The sequence below is a fragment of the Schistocerca serialis genome, chromosome 7 (assembly GCF_023864345.2).
Source record: "Schistocerca serialis cubense isolate TAMUIC-IGC-003099 chromosome 7, iqSchSeri2.2, whole genome shotgun sequence".
NCBI lineage: Eukaryota > Metazoa > Arthropoda > Insecta > Orthoptera > Acrididae > Schistocerca > Schistocerca serialis.
The window spans coordinates 73895484-73914506 of record NC_064644.1 but is presented as its reverse complement, the minus strand read 5'-3'; the positions used below and the strand labels follow the sequence as shown (position 1 = coordinate 73914506).

Sequence of the window (19023 nt, the reverse complement as noted above, 5' to 3'; positions counted from 1 at the left end):
AAGAGCCTAAAGGCATTTTATTTTTTCATCATCGCATATTTAGATCTTCTAATAATTCCATAATAGAGGTTCAAAACACGAAGCTGTGAATGTCTAGTAGCAATATAATCAATTTACAAGCAGACTGTCGCGCTATGGAGTGATGCTCACGTAACTATTCGTATTCGAGGTATAATAAACGTAGTACATCACTGCGAGACTGAAATATTACCGCCTTTTAAGCAAGGGTCATTGCCTTCACTTAAAGTAATTTAGGGTGGCTATACAAGTCGTAAATCGCGATGGCTGATGAAGGTATTAGCCCCCACAACGTTGTACCTCGTATGTATCACCTGTTCCTATCTGGCATTCCTCTCCGAAATGTTCTGACAATAACACACTAACAGCTGTCTGCAAAATCAAGAGATTATTAATCACTTAAAACACCAAGTAAACGTAAGAAGTTACATAACACAACTCTGGGATGAGATCACAAATTACCTATCGCGAGTCACATTTTTCTCCCTGAATTTCTGTGTCATTCCGCGCGCGAGGCTTGCAAGGCCGATATTTGGAGATCCCCAATCATATTCGGCAGAACTGTATGATATTCCATTTATGTAGCTTACGAGACCTCCTTGAGAATGTTTTCTTTGAAGAAATATTAATGAAAAAACAAGATTTTTCAGAAACAAATATTGAGGCAAAAAGGAGAAATCGTTAGCCCAATCATTCAATTTAATATATGTAGATTTTTTAACTGGGTCTCTCTTTTTCTCCTTGCTTGACGGTGTGGTTTACCGTTACAGTGTCGAGAACGCACGTTTCTACAAATGTCAACGAACATATTGCTTCCTCCTTTAAGCAGCCACCCCAGGAAATGACCGTGAAGGTCAAATTATAGAGATTCGAACTCTTACGGAGGCTTAAAAACAGTCGTTCTTCCCGAAAGGCACGTATTCACTACTTGCTGCTGAAGTTCTATACAGATACATTCCCGGCTATAATATTCTCCGTCGCCGACGTCAGTGATAGCAAATTTTCACGCTGTCATGTCATATAGGATCATATTTCAGGGCCACTAGTGCTAGGGCCGAAGAATATTATTAATCCAAAAGAGATAAGTAATAAACTTTGTTTAATAAGCTGGGTTTTCTTGCTCTGACATTGCAGCGAATCATTTCGCTTCATTAGATCTGTAGTTTACAACTAGAATACGTTTCAAAAGAACAGCAGCTACCATTCAATCAATACAAGAAACATTACATTATTTATCATCAAACAGCAACATACAATTTCAATACGCTTCAGCAAGCTTTCAAGCCATTTATTAAGAAACCGTTTGTTTCGAAACTCAAGCTGATGACATCTCTGTCAGCAAATTCCTCCTATTTCCTGCAAAATATTTTGAGCTCTATTAAAAGGACGCTTTTCTCTTAAACAATGGCGCAGAAAAATAGTTCAGTTCATTTAAAAGTCGTTAAATTTGGAAATTTGTGGTAAGGTCTTATGGGACCAAACTGCTGAGGTCATCGGTCCCTAGGCTCACACACTACTTAATCAAACTTAAACTAACTTACGCTAAGGACAACACACACACACCCATCCCGAGGGAGAACTCGAACCTCCGACGGGGAGAGCCGCGCGAACCGTGACAGGATGCCCTAGACGGCACGGCTACCCCGCGCGGCAAAAGTCGTTTTAATTACTATTTTAACTTAAAGCAGCGAATTAAAAAGCACGAGAAAGTTCCCATAAAGAGGATTCAGGCTTGCGTACCTAGTCCAGACATCTTTACTTGGATTCCTATAATTTTCCAAAATGATTCGAGCAAAATATTAAGATAACGACAGATAACTGGTGACTGTAACTGGTTCAGGAATACACCCACATCTTTCATTACAAAACAGAAACGAAAAAACAATCTTTCCAATATGGCAAATGATTATTCTTTCTTCTTTACTTTCCCATTATGGAAAGTTGTAAAACGCAGTAAATTCTTTGCTCGTGGATGTGTTATTCGGGACAGACAATTTTTTGTTTTTTACTAGTATTATTTGCTTTCATGGCTATATTAGTCTCGAACTTCGTAGTGTGATGATTCATACTCTTCTACCCTTTCAAAATTTCATGATATCATATGAAGCGCCGTGTGACCTCGTGTAATTTACACAGTGCTCTATCAACTAATGAGTAAATAGCACAGGAGAATGATATGTGGGTAAATGTGAGAGCAGTGATATATTACGGCGCTTCGACGCATACCTGACAAACACGAGAGAGCGCAGCAGCCGCTAGCAAATTAGTTTCTTTAGCGGGCGGTGCGATGGACGCGCAGCGCCCGCCGCCGCTGTTTATTTTCGCGTTTCGGGTCCGGACCAGACGCTCACCTGATAATTAAAACAATTACTGCGAACGCGGCCGCTCCGGCGACGGTAATGGACGAGCCGGCGTCATTACGCGAGCAGCGCCGCTAATAGAGAGAGGTATTGATTATCGGCTGATTGCAACACAAACACGAGCCAAATCCGATCTGCCGCCGCTTAAAAATACAGTCGCCCCGATTGTTTCTGCCCCCGCGCGCGTGGGGGCGGACGTCCGAAAAAAATCCGCGTGGGGGCGACACTGGCTCCGAGAGCTGTTTATCGGGCGGGGGCGGACCGCAAAAAAGAAGAGCAAAAATACTGAAAAGCTTTTGCCGTGACACACACCGCTTTTCGCTAACGTTGTCGACGTGATCATTTCTCACTTCTGGGCCGTTTAAAAACGTCACTTGCTGAATGCCAACGCTTACATAAAGATACAGATGTGAAGGGCAATTTCTGTGAAATAGTTACGTAACAAAAACCCATCCCTCTGTCTTCTTCGAATTCAGCGCTCTACAAAGGCGACATTCAGACGTAATATTCGGTAGTTCAGGATTTAAAAAGAACAACTGGCGTTCAGGATTTAAAAAGAGCCACTGGCAATTATTATGTTGTTATGCATGTTGAAGTTCACATCCGCTACTCATGTTCAAGAACAAAATAGCTTTTAGGCAGTATCCCTGCTATCAATATTGTCTAAAGATCCGACTGCGAGTTTTTGACCAGTTGAGGAATTATTACGAAACCGTCTAAATGCAACTCTCTTCAACAATTACACAGATATCAAATAAGATAAATCTCATTTATCTTACTATCAACTTCAGCGAAGTACCGATGGAGGTTGCAATTTTGTCAAAAATTCGGAGAGTATGTTTCTCCGTCAGAAATTCATTTTCAAAGCATATCCGAGTTGCCCGGCGATCATGCGGCTAATATAAACTGTAATCCGCCGTAAAAATAGTGTAGAAACGTAAGTGAAACCACAAGAAGAAAATCGCAGAACATTCTTCGAAGTCTACCTCGCAGGCGCTATTCGGAAACAGAAGCCTGTTCTGAAAGAAGCGCCTTACTGGCTAGGTACGCCAGTGTACTAAGATCAATTTCAAAGGCTTTTTTCTGACACATTTCAAGAGGTTATATTCTATGTTTCCTCAAGTACATGCGGAGTTCAGGAACTGTCTTTCGTTGTCCAGTTCTCTCGTCAGTTGAAGCTTACTTTTAAACGATAAAATAAAAAGCAAGCATTAGTTTTGTGTGATGAATGAGGTAGTTATGTGTGAGTATAGCATACGTCCTACAAATGCCAAAAAGGCATTAAAAGTCACCACTGAAGTCGCCTAGAATATACAATTTCACACATCTTCATTTACGCCTAATCAGCGCAGCAGAATTGCCTAGCGATTTTGTGCCCCACGCACAATTGATTTGAATAAATTACTTTTTACGAAAATTCACGTATGCAACCTTACGACCCACAGCGAAATCAGTTACTGATGTAATGAAGCGTAGATATATAACTTGTTTCCAAAATGAAGGCTTCATTTCTTCACTACGTCTGACAATAAAGAAATAGGTCGTAATTTTCTTGAAATGGCTGTCCCGACGTATGAGTGAAGTCATTCAACATGCCACGAAAAGAAAATGAAGTTTATTAGCCAGGAATTTTATTCGGAATATTATTAAATCTGTTTCCAACTTTTTATGTGCTGGTCGCCCACTCCTATAAGACATTTGAAAATGATATTCGTGCGAAATAGAAACAGGTACCCGCTGTCTTCAACACGTTTGAGTCAAAGATGGTAGTAGTTTGTGAAACAAGTGTTCTTGCGATTCATTTCACCGTACTGCCTTTACTTGCAACTGAATATATCAGTGCTATTTTTACTTGGCAGTAACTACTGTGTAGTTATACAAACAATTCTGTGATTTTCTTGCCGGTTGTTTGAGTACAACCAGTAATATTTAACTAGTACTGATTTCGAAATCATACACACAAAACACAGTAAATCATTATCTGCAAATATGTGGTCACCATCGAGTGTTAATCGACACGATACGTATTTCACAGCATAGTACGTAACACAAATATTACTGATTTCTGTGTACACAGTATACATATTGATCAGATTAATTGTATATTGGCGGTCAAATAAGAAACCGATTTATTATGTATCATGTAACACATTGCAAAAGATCAGCGGTAGATTTTAAAAAAAATTAGTCATGTTCAGAAACAGATTCTATAAAGACGAGCAGCATTACGATTCTGTGCACTATGGTCGTAATGAGACCTGTCTCATCTTCTAAAGATAACTAAAGTACTTAAAATCCATTGCCAATACACAGGCCCTTATCTTCAAAATAGTAAGAGCGTAATTTACATAATATGCATTAATAATGCGAACTTGAGACGCAAATCTACTATTACGGGTACGAAATTAAATCCTGAACTGTTTCCCGTTTGGTTTTATTCAAACTGTCTTTTTATTGATTTTTGTGTCATCACATAAATCTTGTTTCTACAACTTTGTAGGTGAGAAGAGAAAATTTAGGAAAGTCGTATGGCGTGATCGTGAAACCGTCGTAGCAACATGATTTGGATTGCATCCTGGTTGCAAACGAAGCAAATGTAAGTTGTCTCCTCCGACAGTTTTCGATGCTTGAAAAAAAAAATCTCATCTCCGTGGATACAGCAATGAGTTTCTCTAATCCGTTAACTGTTAAACTTCTCCGATGCTAGTAACTGTTGTCCTGATTAATTTTAAAGGAGTTCCTTTCATACAATCCCTCAAAAAATAATACATTAGGGACTATTCGTAGCGTTTGTAAGCTAGAAAAAAAGTAAGAGATGACAATTTATAGTCATCATATTCTACAAAGAAAGAGGGAATAGATAAAAGAAAGAAGGAAATCATTTATACATGACGTTGTCTCGTTCATAAACCTATCAGATCTAAGTTTTTGTGTCCCATAACGAACACAAAAAATTTCCTTGAGTCTTATTAAATAGAATACGTACTTGCTCAGCACTTAACAATAACAGCAACTTTTTCGAAACGAGGATGAGTAGACCTAACACTCAAAGTCTTACATTAGTGAATTGAACTTGAGAAAAGGTTATTGTGCAGCAGCAAATATCGCAGAAGGTAAGGAAGACAGATTATTTGGACATGTTACACACATAAACAGGAACAGTAACCACATTAATGAATTTTCAAGCAATACTGACGATGAATGCACGCTGTAATTCTTTAAAATAGTTACTGGGGACAATTTTTAAGTTTACTACGTTAACTCAGCGCAACCGATACGTTAAGCGCTGATGGGTATCCAGAAATGTGGCAGCTAGTATGCCAGAAACCTAATCGTGAAAAGAAAAACGAAATCTCATTTCATACTCAGCTATATTTATAACATAGGGCAGAGTACTAAAGACACATACAACACCATCACATGCGAAATCGAATTCTGTGTCACTTTATCGTCTGTATAACTTACAATTTGTGGTAAATGGGTGAAATTAGGTGGGGGCGAGTAGTTATCTGAAGGTGCTAAACATATTATCAGACGAGGAAAAGTGATACATACACTCGTGCTCTGCCGACAGAGTTACTGTAGTTTCAGGCCTAATCCGTCCTTCGAAAAACACATCCTGCTGACGCTTCATACGCTTCTCTCCTGGGAAGAAACCGTGCTCTTCCGAGGCAATACGGAGTTCAGGGTATGTTCAGTACAGTACAAGAACAGCACACAGAATGCATATCGGTCGATAACACACCTAAACGTAGTAAAATATCTCAGGATTGCAGTGCATACTATTTAAGGTCATAATGTTCACGCTCTTTGTTGATGTTTCCAATGTTCTCGCCTTGACTGTTTCATTCAGATGTATTATGGCGTATCCGTCAACTCATGTTTCTTTTTTTTTATCTAACAGAATCTGTCGTGCAGGGATCACTACGCTCAAGATCACCTCGCTCACTGAACGCAGCGAGGCACTGAATCTGCATTCTTTCACTATTCATATAAAATGATTTAAAGAGATCAAACAACCCTTTATTTACACGGCAAAGGATTCGATGCGGTCCCCGATAGCTGATCTATCATTCCGCACCGCGAAAATGTCAGAACGTCACTTCATAAAATCTAAATAGTATACAGATATGTGTGGCCTTCAGGCCAAAAACCACAATTTTAAAAAAATGTAAATATATAACACGTGTTATATGAGTCATGCAGATTCAACTCTACTTGTAAGTCTACCTGTGATTCCCGCAAATTTAACACAAATGTCGGTGTGTAAAAACTTGATATCGCGGAACAATGCGCATACGCCTGGAATTCTAGTAGTAAAACGTTCTGGAGCAGATATTTCTTTGTTATTTCTATATAAGAATTACGCTGATTGGCGTTGAGGTGTTGCAAGATTTATGCGCCTCGCATTTTTCTCAATTTACAGAATAAGTACATAATTTGCATCAAAATACTCGTCGGAGAATAGCGTAATATATCTCTTCTGAGTTTACGTTGCAATTTTCTGTATTCATAACGGGGAGTGCGTCCAACTTTGTGCCAACGTAGATACTGGGCTACGTTAGAGACTCGTCTGTTACCTGAATCCTATTCTCACTCACGTTCGTCGGCTTCGACAGCTCATGACCAGATTGCAAATACGCTTTGCGCTGTATTTCTCACAGAGCTGATCCCTGCTCGTTTAGCAATGTAGCCCTTAGTTTAGTTTGCGTAGTATGGTATATGAAAAACCGTATCAGGTGATTTGTACAGCTAGAAGTGTTCTCGGATGCGGTTACCTTCCGTAATATTACTTTTCGGGTACAAGCCAGCTACGGGTACTAGCAATAGTAATTACTTTATGGACAAAAGTTAAAGGATAGTATTAGTACTACTATTTTCGCTCGTCTGCAAATGTGCACCATAAAAAAGTTCTTGCTTTAAATCGTTATTATCACTCATAACAGACAGATTGACGCTATGTTAGTTTCATTCTGCAATGACCTGCAGGGGTTGAATAAGGCGATAGGTTGTTCTTTCAGGCAATCCACACACTTGCATCTGTTTTTCAGCAGTTGCCTTACGACTGCGTCATTCATGTTTCTTTTCCAGTAGCAAGTCACTTACACAATTACCGAAAGCTGCTTCAAAGCTAGTGTAAGGCTCTTCCAGGACAATCTCTATGCTCTGGAATCATCGCTTCGTGGCCTGACTCCTGTTTGTTTATCGCGTACGACAAGTCGTAAAAAGTGTTAGTAAATCCACGAACGTTCATCTTAAATTTATTTACAAGTATTCAATGGAACCCTAATTGCACTGAAGCACATCAACATGATTCGACATTGTGTGGAATAAACGTAAATATAATAAAAGTAATTAAATGACTAAATGTAAACAGTACGCAAAATGTGACGATAATTTTTAACGGAACTTCATTCGACTTCCTAACATTGTAGAAGTGTATCGCAGAAAGTTTCAGAAAATTCAGTACAGCAATTATGTATGTCATGTACATAAGAATAAACATTACACTTATCCGTCTGAATATTTTCCACTAAACATGTATCACCTGTTTGTAATAGGCTTCAACACTGGTTTAATTGGAAACAAAATCAACCGTCACTTGCAAAAAACGAATAATATTTATTCTCTTCTACATGATAAACCTAAAAGAAGAACAATTGCCACAAATATTAGCAACGACTCAGTTATTACGACGTAAATTTGCAATATTCCGAACGTATCAAGAGTACGATAGGCTAGCTTCCATTAAAGTGTGTTCATACTCAGCCCCCACGTAGGCCTCCCTATAGAACGGAATGTAAATTTCCAGACTCGACTTCAGCAAGCGAAAATCTATGCCAGGAGAAGTTATACCGTAGGATCAGTGCCTTACGAAGTTTAAAAATTAGCCATCGCGGAAGGATGAGTTGTGGATGCGAATAAGGCGCTCGTGTATGGATCTCCGTTATCATATCGGCAGAGGCACCTAGATATAGGCAGTTTTGTTGCGTAAAAAAGACCGAGGACGGAAAGTAATCACACGATAACTGCTGCAGTTGTTGGCCCTTTATCATTAACAGCTGAGTACTCTGATGTTTTCCAAGCGAAAGACGAAATTACTTTCTCGAAATCAAACTTTGATGTTTCCTCTTATGATTTAAGTGGGCTGTTCATTACAAATTAGTTTTGCTCCGTCTCTCTGAGCCGCTTAAGTATTATACACCCTTAAGGTGATTTCGCATAGTATGTGGAAGGCCACGTCAGCTGGAGTCTATAGACCCACGACGCCCAGTGGGCCAGGGCGATTTTCGGTGTCAGGCGGTAACTGAACGAGCAGGGCAGAGTGTCGGAGCGAGAGGTGAGCGAGTGGGCTGCGACTCACGTTGAGAGGCGCGAGGCGAGATGCCGCTCCGGGAGAGCCCTGCGCCGGCGTCGGCGTCGGGCGCTGCGGCGACGGCGACGGCGGGGCGGCTGCGGCGACGCCGGGCGTCGCGGCGCTGTTCTGCGTCAGCATCGCGCGGCGCCTCACATGCCGCACGTCGTGCGCGACAAAACCTGACCGATCCCGCTGCGCGAGTGTGCTTTGACTACCCGATCCTGGGCGCGCACTGCTGCGGCGAGTGCAACCGCCGGTACACTGGCCGTCGTCCACCGACCACCTCGAGCCGGCCGCGTAATTTGTCAACCGGGCACCGCCGAGAGAGAGGAGTCAGTATCTATCGGCCTCTCAAGAACCGAGGGGGGGAAAACACGCCAGGCGGAGACTTACTTGGGAACTCTGCTGGTAGGGGGCCGCCGCGGTAGGAAGGTAGGAGGGTGATGGGGGGGCGGGGGGCACGGAGAAGAGAAGATCGTGCAGTGCTCGTACTTACCACTTCCATCATGAGGCCGCTGGGCGCCGACTTGAGCGCTGATTGGTCGTGGGCAGTGCGCATGCGCCGCAGGGTCGCGTCGTAACCTGCGGAAAAGACACACGTATCCATTACTGTCCGACTATTACCTGTCATTTCCATACTTATCCATTTCCATACTGCTACACGCAGAGGCTAGACATACACAAATACCACCGTATGGCACTGCCCTCAGAACATAACACAATACGAAAAAATGTCTTTTTTACCCAGACAAATTATAATAAAACAGCAATATTTTATGTAAATAAAGTTAGTTAGTGTACATAATTTGTTTTATTGTTTCTTGTTATTAGCATCGTTGTCTTTATCCCAAGGAGGTACTAAAACGAACCACTCCACACAACTTACTTGTACCCATCGGCGACATCGCGGGATACATCGGAAACCAGCGGTCACTGAGCCCAAACAGTGCCTCCAGCTGTCTCTGTGATTGTCATAACTCTTCCCCGCTCGGCTGCATGGCTGTCAGTAAGGAGGTGTCCCCTGGCGCTCTGATCGCAATCTCCTCCCGGGCGTCGGCAGGGCGCTAGATCAGGGTGACAGTGCGGGCCAGGTGGCTGTCGCCCGCGCTACGCTCGAGCGGTGCCGACGCGCGTGCTGCAGCTGCGGGGGACGGGCGTAGACTGGCGCCGCCGCCGCCCGCCCGGCGCGGCTTCCCCCACCACGGGGACGCGTCCCCACTCCTCGTCCGCGCGAAGGCCCACCCCTTCCCCCACCACGGCGCCCGGACGACTGCCACACTTCCCCTACCGCGAGCAGCGCCGCGCCTCAAACGACCCGGCGCCCAGCGCTTTAACCGGTGCAGTCTGCTTCCGAACAAACCAACTTCGCGAGGGCATTCACCATCTGCAGCGCAACGCCTGAGCAACAGCGGTACGGAGCCAGCTGTTCATAAAGTACTAGACTGCAATTCTCTGTGTATTACACTTCAGCACACGTTTCAACGAACGTCATCCCCTCAGTTCACGAAGAATGGCATTATACTCCCACGTAATAACTATTCACACTAGAAACCTCTCGACATGGTAGCAGACGGGAGCAGCAGACGAAAGTGGAACGGTCTCGATTGGTAACAACAGCTTTCTCTTTCGCAGATAGTTACATTTAACTATCAGACGACACTGTTCTCGGTACGTCTACATACTCGTACAGGAAACGATATTACTCGTTTCAAATAATGGGAAGTGGAGGCCTTCTGCATATAAGAAATGACTTTTACACAGAAACAATGCACCTAAAACAGTGCCAGTGTAACACTGTTATTAATTAACGGGTTAGCGACGGAAAAAAGGTCATGCGAGTGGCAATGGCGTCACATAGGCATTTTCACTCCGTGTTCGTACTCGTCCACGGAGGCGGGTTCACTATATTTAACAATTCAGAAATAATTAGGAGAAAGTAAACTGTTTAGTGTATTCAGAAACACTCGGTATAAGACAGAGTGTATATGATGCGGTAATTTTAAAAGAATCGTTTTAAATAATGACAATTAAAAAGTAGGAAAATATGATGGTTTGCTCCATGCAATCACTTTTAACAGAATACCAAGCAACGGTCGATTTAGCGACTTTCTGCGGCATCTACCGATCAGAACAAGGAAGGCTGGGCATTTAAAGATTATACAGATTGTTCCTTTATATTGATCACCATATTTCACACTCTCTGCCTGCTGACACTGACCGGTGGCATGAAATTTACTATCAGTGCAAAATTCTAGGGATACTCCTTGTCTGTGATTGATAAGCGTAAGGGAAATAATATACAGAAAGAAGACGCATTACTCACCACACAACCACACCAGTATGTGCATCAGGCACTCCTTAGACAAGAATATGGATATATCGTCATCTTGTATCACAAACATATTATGCAAAGGACGATACTGAGACTATACAAAGTCTCAAGGTGCTAAAAAAAATTAAAAAAATGTGTGTCATTCTGAACAACCATATCACGAGCAATAATTTTAGCAACAAACTGAAGTAAGTGAATTAAGCTATTTTCCTCTAGAATCGTTTATGTTGTTGACGAATATAGACCTCCTTTTCAACTCTACAACGTTGGAAATCACTGGTAATCCCATGAAAACATAAACACACAAGCATAGTCTATCTTGTTGCTGAAATTGGCATATTAATATTTGTTTGTCATCTCGCCAGGGTTGTTGAAATTTTTTTAAATGAACCCAACGCCATTTGACTGTATTGTTATTCATTTAATTATGACACAACTTCCGGTCTTCTATGCCATTTTCAAATGAATGAGTTCATGTGTTTAACATTTATTGCAGGACATCAAACTCAAAATTGGCCATAAATTAATATGTTAATGACATAAGCTCAGTCACTTGAAAATGTCATACAAGAACGAAACTTGGGTTGTAATTAAATAAACAGCAATACAGTCAAATGACGGTGCGTTCATTTAAAAATTATTGTGTGACTGTTGCTCAGCAACACCAAAAGCTATTAGCTGAACTTTATTGTTTTTATATAATTCCATGTCTAACGTTGGATGATTTGGAACAACTTAAATATTCCATATTAACTCAAAAACAAAACAAATTTACATATAATTAATTTCTATTTAAATTTTTACAATGTATGCTCCCTCAGTCATGCATGCATGTCTGAAGAGACAGACACTGCTGACGATCCACAGCAGTATTAAATACGAGGGTCTGCTGAGAAGTAACAGCTGTGAATTTTTTATGGGAAAACCTTTAAACCTTTTTAAATAAAACGAAACGTTAACATTCTACAGATTTCTTCGTCATGTCTACATGTTTATTTCTTAGCATAGCTACACTAGCGACGAGCACATTACTCCCAACGAGGGACCAGCTCTTTGATACCGTCATTACAGAATGTTTGACTTTCTTGCCACAGCCTCATTCATGCTTGCGTCGCTTCATTGCTGTCAACGGTGTTCTTTAAGTTTTTGCTCTCAGGTTTGAAAACACGAAAATCGGTTGGGAAGAAGTCGGGACCGTATGGCGGATGATCGACGACGTGAGTCCGAGGCGTCGGACTGGTGCTGAGGCCGCAGCTCTCGCGTGTGTTGTGACGTTGCCATGCTGAAGGAGACGATGCTCCAAGTGTGGACGAACGCTTCGAATTCTAAACCCGATTACAGCAGGCTCTTTCTCGCCCACCGACGTAGTCACGCCACACACTGCCATGTTACAGGCTGCAGTTTGGAGCTGTCTGGCGGTTGAGGGCTCCTAATATGTGGATATGAAGAAAAGAGATGCAGAATGCTAACAATGCTTGTTTTATTTCAAAAGCCTTAAGAGTTTTCATACATAAAATTCGGAGGCATTGCTTTTCAGCAAGCCCTCGTATTACGAAACTTATGCACAATCTGCGAATACGTTTCGTAATAAATTACCTTCGTAGATTTTTAAAAATGTTTCTATAGTATTAGTGCCTACACCGGACGTTCGTAAGTGTGAGCTAACATCAGAAACGGAAGTGTTTCAAGAAATCCCCTACTAAAGAGTAACTTGAAACACTCATATTTTCCTGTTTTTGTGGTAGTAAATATTGACATATAATGTTACTATCTATTGGAAAACTCAACTCGGAGCATACCCTAAAGTTCGGAATACATTTTTTTGTGTTTTCATTCATTGTTGTGACGCAAGATATCTTCAAAATTCAAAAGTATTTCAAGCAACCCTAAAAGACGGTAGCTTTTTCTACACAAGTTTACACATGCACCGAGCCTATGGTATTCATACACAGTCACACATGCTCACTGGTGTAGATGTGGTATCCTGTCATCATCAGATTTGAAACTACTGAGCCCGAGACAATTTTCGTCGAACACCTTGAATAACAGGCGCTTCATATACTCCTAGCATCGTGGGACTGTCCACAGCAGGCTCGTCCAAGCTGCGCCCCTGGGGCGCTAGCGCCCGCGATCGCCCGCGGCCAGCTACCCGGGAGAATTCGTATGTTGCTGCAGTGGCCGAGCCGTGCCGCTTAGCTGGCCGTGCGGACCACTCGAACGCCATCCGATAGATATATTTGTTCGCCCGTTTTCCCTTCGGGCAGAGGACGTCTCACAAGTGCTTCAACTAGAGCTGATTGACCTACAATGCCATATCCGCCTGAAGGACCGCTTTCTTATGTATAAAACTTTGTATGTCTTTAACAGCTGTCTTCCACGAGAGAAGTATCCTCTTTTGCACAAGCACGCGGCCAAAGTTCTCTCAATGTTTGGTTCCACGTATATTTGTGAGCGCTTTTTATCTCTTTTACAGCTTGCTAAAACTAAGAACCGTTCATTCCTTGGCGATAAAAATTTGACCAATTCTTTGAGGTTAGCAGTCTCACGGAATATTGTACCAAGCCTAGACAAAATCGTTTCCTCGAAACAGAAAAACGTGTAAAATGTTAATTGTCTTCTTTAACAATGTTCACTGTAAGAATTAAAGAGCTTTATAACCTTAATTCAACTTTAATAAGTTTTCAAACTTGGTCAGTTAAAATTGTTACGTACAAAACAGCAAACTAAGGATCCGATTTCTTAACTCTGGAAAGGGATACAAAAAATTGTAGCAAGAATTATAACAAAAAATACTTACTTGTAACTACTAACAGTAAGAATGAGACTCTATATCCCTTACATTAAATTAATTCTAAAATAGAATATTTTGTTTACGATAGATCTGACCGCGGGACAGTCCAGCCAAGAGCAGTGCTGTCCGGTCTCACTCGCTCTGCAGCTCTCTCTCTCTCTCTCTCTCTCGCTCCTATGGCGACACTAGCGACACACGGTCGCGGACGGGGCGCTGAACTACACTGTCTTGCGCCCGTGGGGCGCGGTCGCGCCCGCCGAGCGCAATTCTTTGGATGAGCCTGGTCTATAGCATCCAGGTCGTGCTAGTGATGTGCTGCAGCCTGTCTTGTATTTTTACGATGCAAGATGACAATATGTCCTTATTTCTGTTTGAGGAGTGCCTGATCCAAAGCCTGCTCTGGTTGTGTGATCAGTAGTGCGTCTTATTTCTGTATATTCTTTCCCTTACTCCTATCAATCGCAAACAACGAGTTGTAAAGGTTTCTATCGAGTATCACTAGAGCGTTGCAGCAACAGCCGATCTCTTACCTCATGTCAGTGTCAACTCTCAGACAATGTTAAACTCGTAATTTCGTGATCAGCGGATGAGAACATTCAGCATCATGAATTAAACGCCTTTCCGTTCTAGTTCAGGATGCAGATATCGGTAATAGTAGCTGAATTAATACCGCTACCATACGCAGATATTCCGTTGAAACTGACTGCGAGAAACAGAGCGAAACATCACATTTTCATAATTTTTAAATTAGTATTATTTGAACGGTTTTTTCTCTAAATCGCTACATTGTATACAGCCTGTGTAATATCGAGTGTTTTCGAATACACAAAACAGTTAAGTTTCTCCAAGATTATTTCTAAATTATTAACAATAATTAACCCACCTCTGTTGCTGATGACAAGCACTGAGTGGAAAAACGCTATTGACGTTGGAGGGCAATATCCGCTGCCGGAAACAAGGGAATAGCTGTCACTAGTGATGGGCCTTCACCGTCTTCTGTCTAACATACCGCCTCATTTCGTTGCTTATTTACGTTCCACCAGCTGTCGTGGCTCATTTAGTTCTTGGTAAATGCACAGTTTCATAGCGATCTTTAATAGTTTATTGCAATTAATACTAGCTGTCTGAACACACGTACATGCAAATCTAAGCCACTGCGAAGTGCATGGTCTAAGTAGGCTCTTTAGGTTTTTATGTTGGCAACGGCATGTAGCGCTCTGTATGAAAATCACTGACTGTGCTGTGTGCAGTCTGCGGCTGGTTTGCATTGTTGGAATATTTGCTATTGTAGTATTGGGCAGTTGGATGTGGGCCGCGCCTATCGCGGGATTAATCTTAAGGTGGTATACTTAAGCATCTGCGCCTAACGCGGCCTCACAATATTTAAGTAGTGGGCTTAACCCACGAACTAGAATAGTAATACAATACTTAAGTACGGTTAGAACAGTTTTTCTGAAATTTTATCTAAACTTAATAAATCTGTAAAACTCGTATTGTATAGAGTCATGGATATTCTTTTCTTAAAATTATACTTCGTAAAAATGTAACTAAGAATTATCTCGATAAATAAAATATTGGGCAGTTGGATGTGAACAGAGCGTAGCGTTGTGCAGATGGAGGTGAGCCGCCAGCAGTGGTGGATGTGGGGAGAGAGATGGCAGAGTTTTGAGAGCGGACGATCTGGACGTGTGTCCGTCAGAAAAAGGATATTTGTAACACTGGATGTCATGAACTGATATATATATGTATATAAACGACTTTTGAACACTATTGAGGTAAATACATTGCTTGTTCTCTACCAAAATCTTTCATTTGCTAACTATGCCTATCAGTAGTTAGTGCCTTCAGTAGTTAGACACTTTTATTTAGCTGGCAGCATTGGCGCTCACTGTACTGCAGTAGTTCGAGTAACGAAGATTTTTGTGAGGTAACCGATTCATGAAAGGTATAGGTTATTGTTAGTCACTGCCATTCTTTTGTGGGATTATTGAAAGTCAGATTGCGCTGCGCTAAAATATTGTGCGTGAGTTTAGTGTTGATCAGAATAAGTAAAGACAGAAATGTCTGAGTATGTTCAGTTTTGCTCAGCTGTTTGAAAGTCAAATAACGTAGAGGTTTTCCAGCACTGTCATTAACTAATTTTTCTAAGGGGATGTTTCAGTGGAAGAGGTACTTCCCATAGCACTACCCAAGAATGGCTGCTTAAACGTCTCTGTGCGCAGTGGAGTTAGTGTAACCTTGTCTTCGTGTGCCTACGGGAGCGATAGGTATGAAGATCTAAGTGTTCCCAGAGTCCTCACTTGTTACATTGCGGACGGATACCGAATTTACTCGTGTCTCGGGTGTAAACCATTCTACATCTACGTCTACATTTATACTCCGCAAGCCACCCAATGGTGTGTGGCGGAGGGCACTTTACGTGCCACTGTCATTGCCTCCCTTTCCTGTTCCAGTCGCGTATGGTTCGCGGGAAGAACGACGGCCGGAAAGCCTCCGTGCGCGCTCGAATCTCTCTAATTTTAAAAATGTTTCAAATGGTTCTGAGCACTATGGGACTTAACATCTGTGGTCATCAGTCCCTAGAACTTAGAACTACTTAAACCTAACTAACCTAAGGACATCACACACATCCATGCCCGAGGCATGATTCGAACCAACGACCGTAGCAGTCGCGCGGTTTCGGACTGCGCGCCTAGAACCGCTAGACCACCGCGGCCGGCCTCTAATTTTAAATTCGTGATCTCCTCGGGAGGTATAATTAGGGGGAAGCAATATATTCGATACCTCATCCAGAAACGCACCCTCTCGAAACCTGGACAGCAAGCTACACCGCGATGCAGAGCACCTCTCTTGCAGAGTCTGCCACTTGAGTTTGCTAAACAACTCCGTAACGCTATCACGCTTACCAAATAACCCTGTGACGAAACGCGCCGCTCTTCTTTGGATCTTCTCTACCTCCTCCGTCAACCTGACCTAGTACGGATCCCACACTGATGAGCAATACTGAAGTATAGGTCGAACGAGTGTTTTGTAAGCCACCTCCTTTGTTGATGGACTACATTTTCTAAGGACTCTCCCAATGAATCTCAACCCGGCACCCGCCTTACAAACAATTAATTTTATATGATCATTCCACTTCAAATCGCTCCGTATCCATACTCCCAGATATTTTATAGAAGTAACTGCTACCACTGTTTGTTCCGCTACAGAGAGATCTCGTGATAACTCGTTATAGAGAGATCTCGTGATAACTCGTGTTTTCCACGCGCTGTCTGTAGATGACATCTGCTGTGATATGTTTTACCTACGTCGTCTATTTAGGTGTTTGCACCAACAGTCAGTCTATCAAACTTGGCTGCCATCGTGTACTTCTTGCTTATTTAGCATTTTGATCCCATTTTGATAAGTTTTACTTCAAATTGTTCTACACGGTTCAGCCGCATTAATGTGACCACCTTTTGCAACGCGGACGTGCAGGAAGAGAGACAACGACGTTGTGGAAAGTACAGACAGGGATGTGGAGCCATGCCGACTCATGTTCCGTTGTCAGTTGGCGCTAGGTTTCTCGGTAGAGGATCCATGGCGCGAACAGGCCAATCGAGATGTTCACAGAGATTCTCGGATGGGCTTAAATCCGGGGAGTCTGGTGGCCAAGGGAATGCGGTAACCTCGTCATGATACTTTTCGAACCACGCACGTACTCCACGAGCTGTGTGACGCGTTGCATTGTCGTGCTGCAAGATTCCAACGTACCGAGGAAAAAAACAAGTAGGGGAGGACATCGTCCTTAAGGATAGATGCGTGCTCACGTTGATCCATTGTACCTTCCAGACTGATGAGATCATCCATGGAATGCCACGCAAACATTCCCCAGACCACAACGCTCCCTGCTCCTGCCTGGACCCTTCCGACGATTGTTGCAGGGCCGTACACGCCAACGGACTCTGTCCATAAAACGTGATTCATCTGAGAAGGCCATGTGTCACCAGTCAGTAGATGTCTAGCAGCGGTACTGGTGTGCGAACTCTAGTCTTCGTCGCCGATGTACAGCAGTCGCCGCCCGGGGTGACCGAGCGGTTCTAGGTTGCCACAGTCTGGAGCCGCGCGACTGCTACGGTCGCAGGTTCGAATCCTGCCTCGGGCATGGATGTGTGTAATGCCCTTAGGTTAGTTAGCTTTAAGTAGATCTACGTTCTAGGGGACTGATGACCTCAGAAGTTAAGTCCCATAGTGCTCAGAGCCATTTGATCCATTTTTTTTTTTACAGCAGTCACCGTGGGTGCACGAACCACGCGCCCACTGCGGAAGCCCATACGCAGCAACGTTCGCTGAATGGTCGTTGAGGAGACACGTTGGTTCATGTGGGCGGTCAGTTGCTCAACAGTTGCACGTCTATTCGCTTGTGCGCTTCTCCGCAGCCGTCGTTCATGCCTGTCATCTAAGGCCCGTAGTGCACCACAGTTACCTCGACGCCGGATTTGGATAGCACTTTAATCACGGCGGCCCACGAACAGCTTACAAACTTACCGTTTTTGGAAATTCTTCCACCCTTGGCCCGAATGACAATGATCAGGCCTTCAGAACGTACTTTTTACCGCATCCTCAACACCCCTTGACACCCGTTAAATGCTTTGTATACCCTCCACTGAGTGATTATTGCACGTTGACGTCGAACGAAGGCGGTGGCAACAATAATGTGACTAGATCCTGTATTTTCGTCTTGAATTTCCTCCTGCTTTAGAGATGGCCCCGTCCAGAAAACAGAAGGAAATGAATGAATCTTAAACACGTTCAGAGCTTTTGGCGATTGTTATTCAGCTTTTCCTAGTGATGATGAAGATCCGGGTGACTGTGTGGCTGAATGTTATTATTGTTCTGATGACGATTCCGGTGACTGACATCATTAGACCTGTTTAGAAGCGTTAGTGGCAGTTTTCTGAAGGGATTCCGTCAATAACGATTAAGGTGATTCTGCTTCTTGTGAGTGATTCGATTTATTATAGTGTTAACCCTTTAGAGACGGCACCTGAATCTCACTCAAGCGCTGGCTAGTGTCTTGAACCTTCTATCTTTAAGCATTCGCCAATTCATTTTCTTCAGTACTGCCGAGATAAATCTATCAACATTCGTGCTTCCTTTCTTTGTATGCCTTTATTGACTCATG

The 19023-nt window shown here is 42.7% G+C and overlaps 1 protein-coding gene across 1 annotated transcript in view; it reads right to left on the bottom strand.

Moving 5' to 3' along the window:
- The window catches only part of LOC126412539 (zinc finger protein basonuclin-2-like), a 139581-nt gene extending 129702 nt beyond the window's left edge, over positions 1 to 9879 (bottom strand). The window contains exons 1-2 of the mRNA XM_050082183.1: positions 9623 to 9879; positions 9233 to 9318 (exon numbers count right to left, since the gene is read on the bottom strand). Coding sequence (XP_049938140.1) covers positions 9233 to 9318; positions 9623 to 9641 — 105 coding nt within the window. The 5' untranslated portion in view covers positions 9642 to 9879. The remainder of the gene's footprint in view (positions 1 to 9232; positions 9319 to 9622) is intronic.
- Positions 9880 to 19023: the final 9144 nt, after the last annotated feature.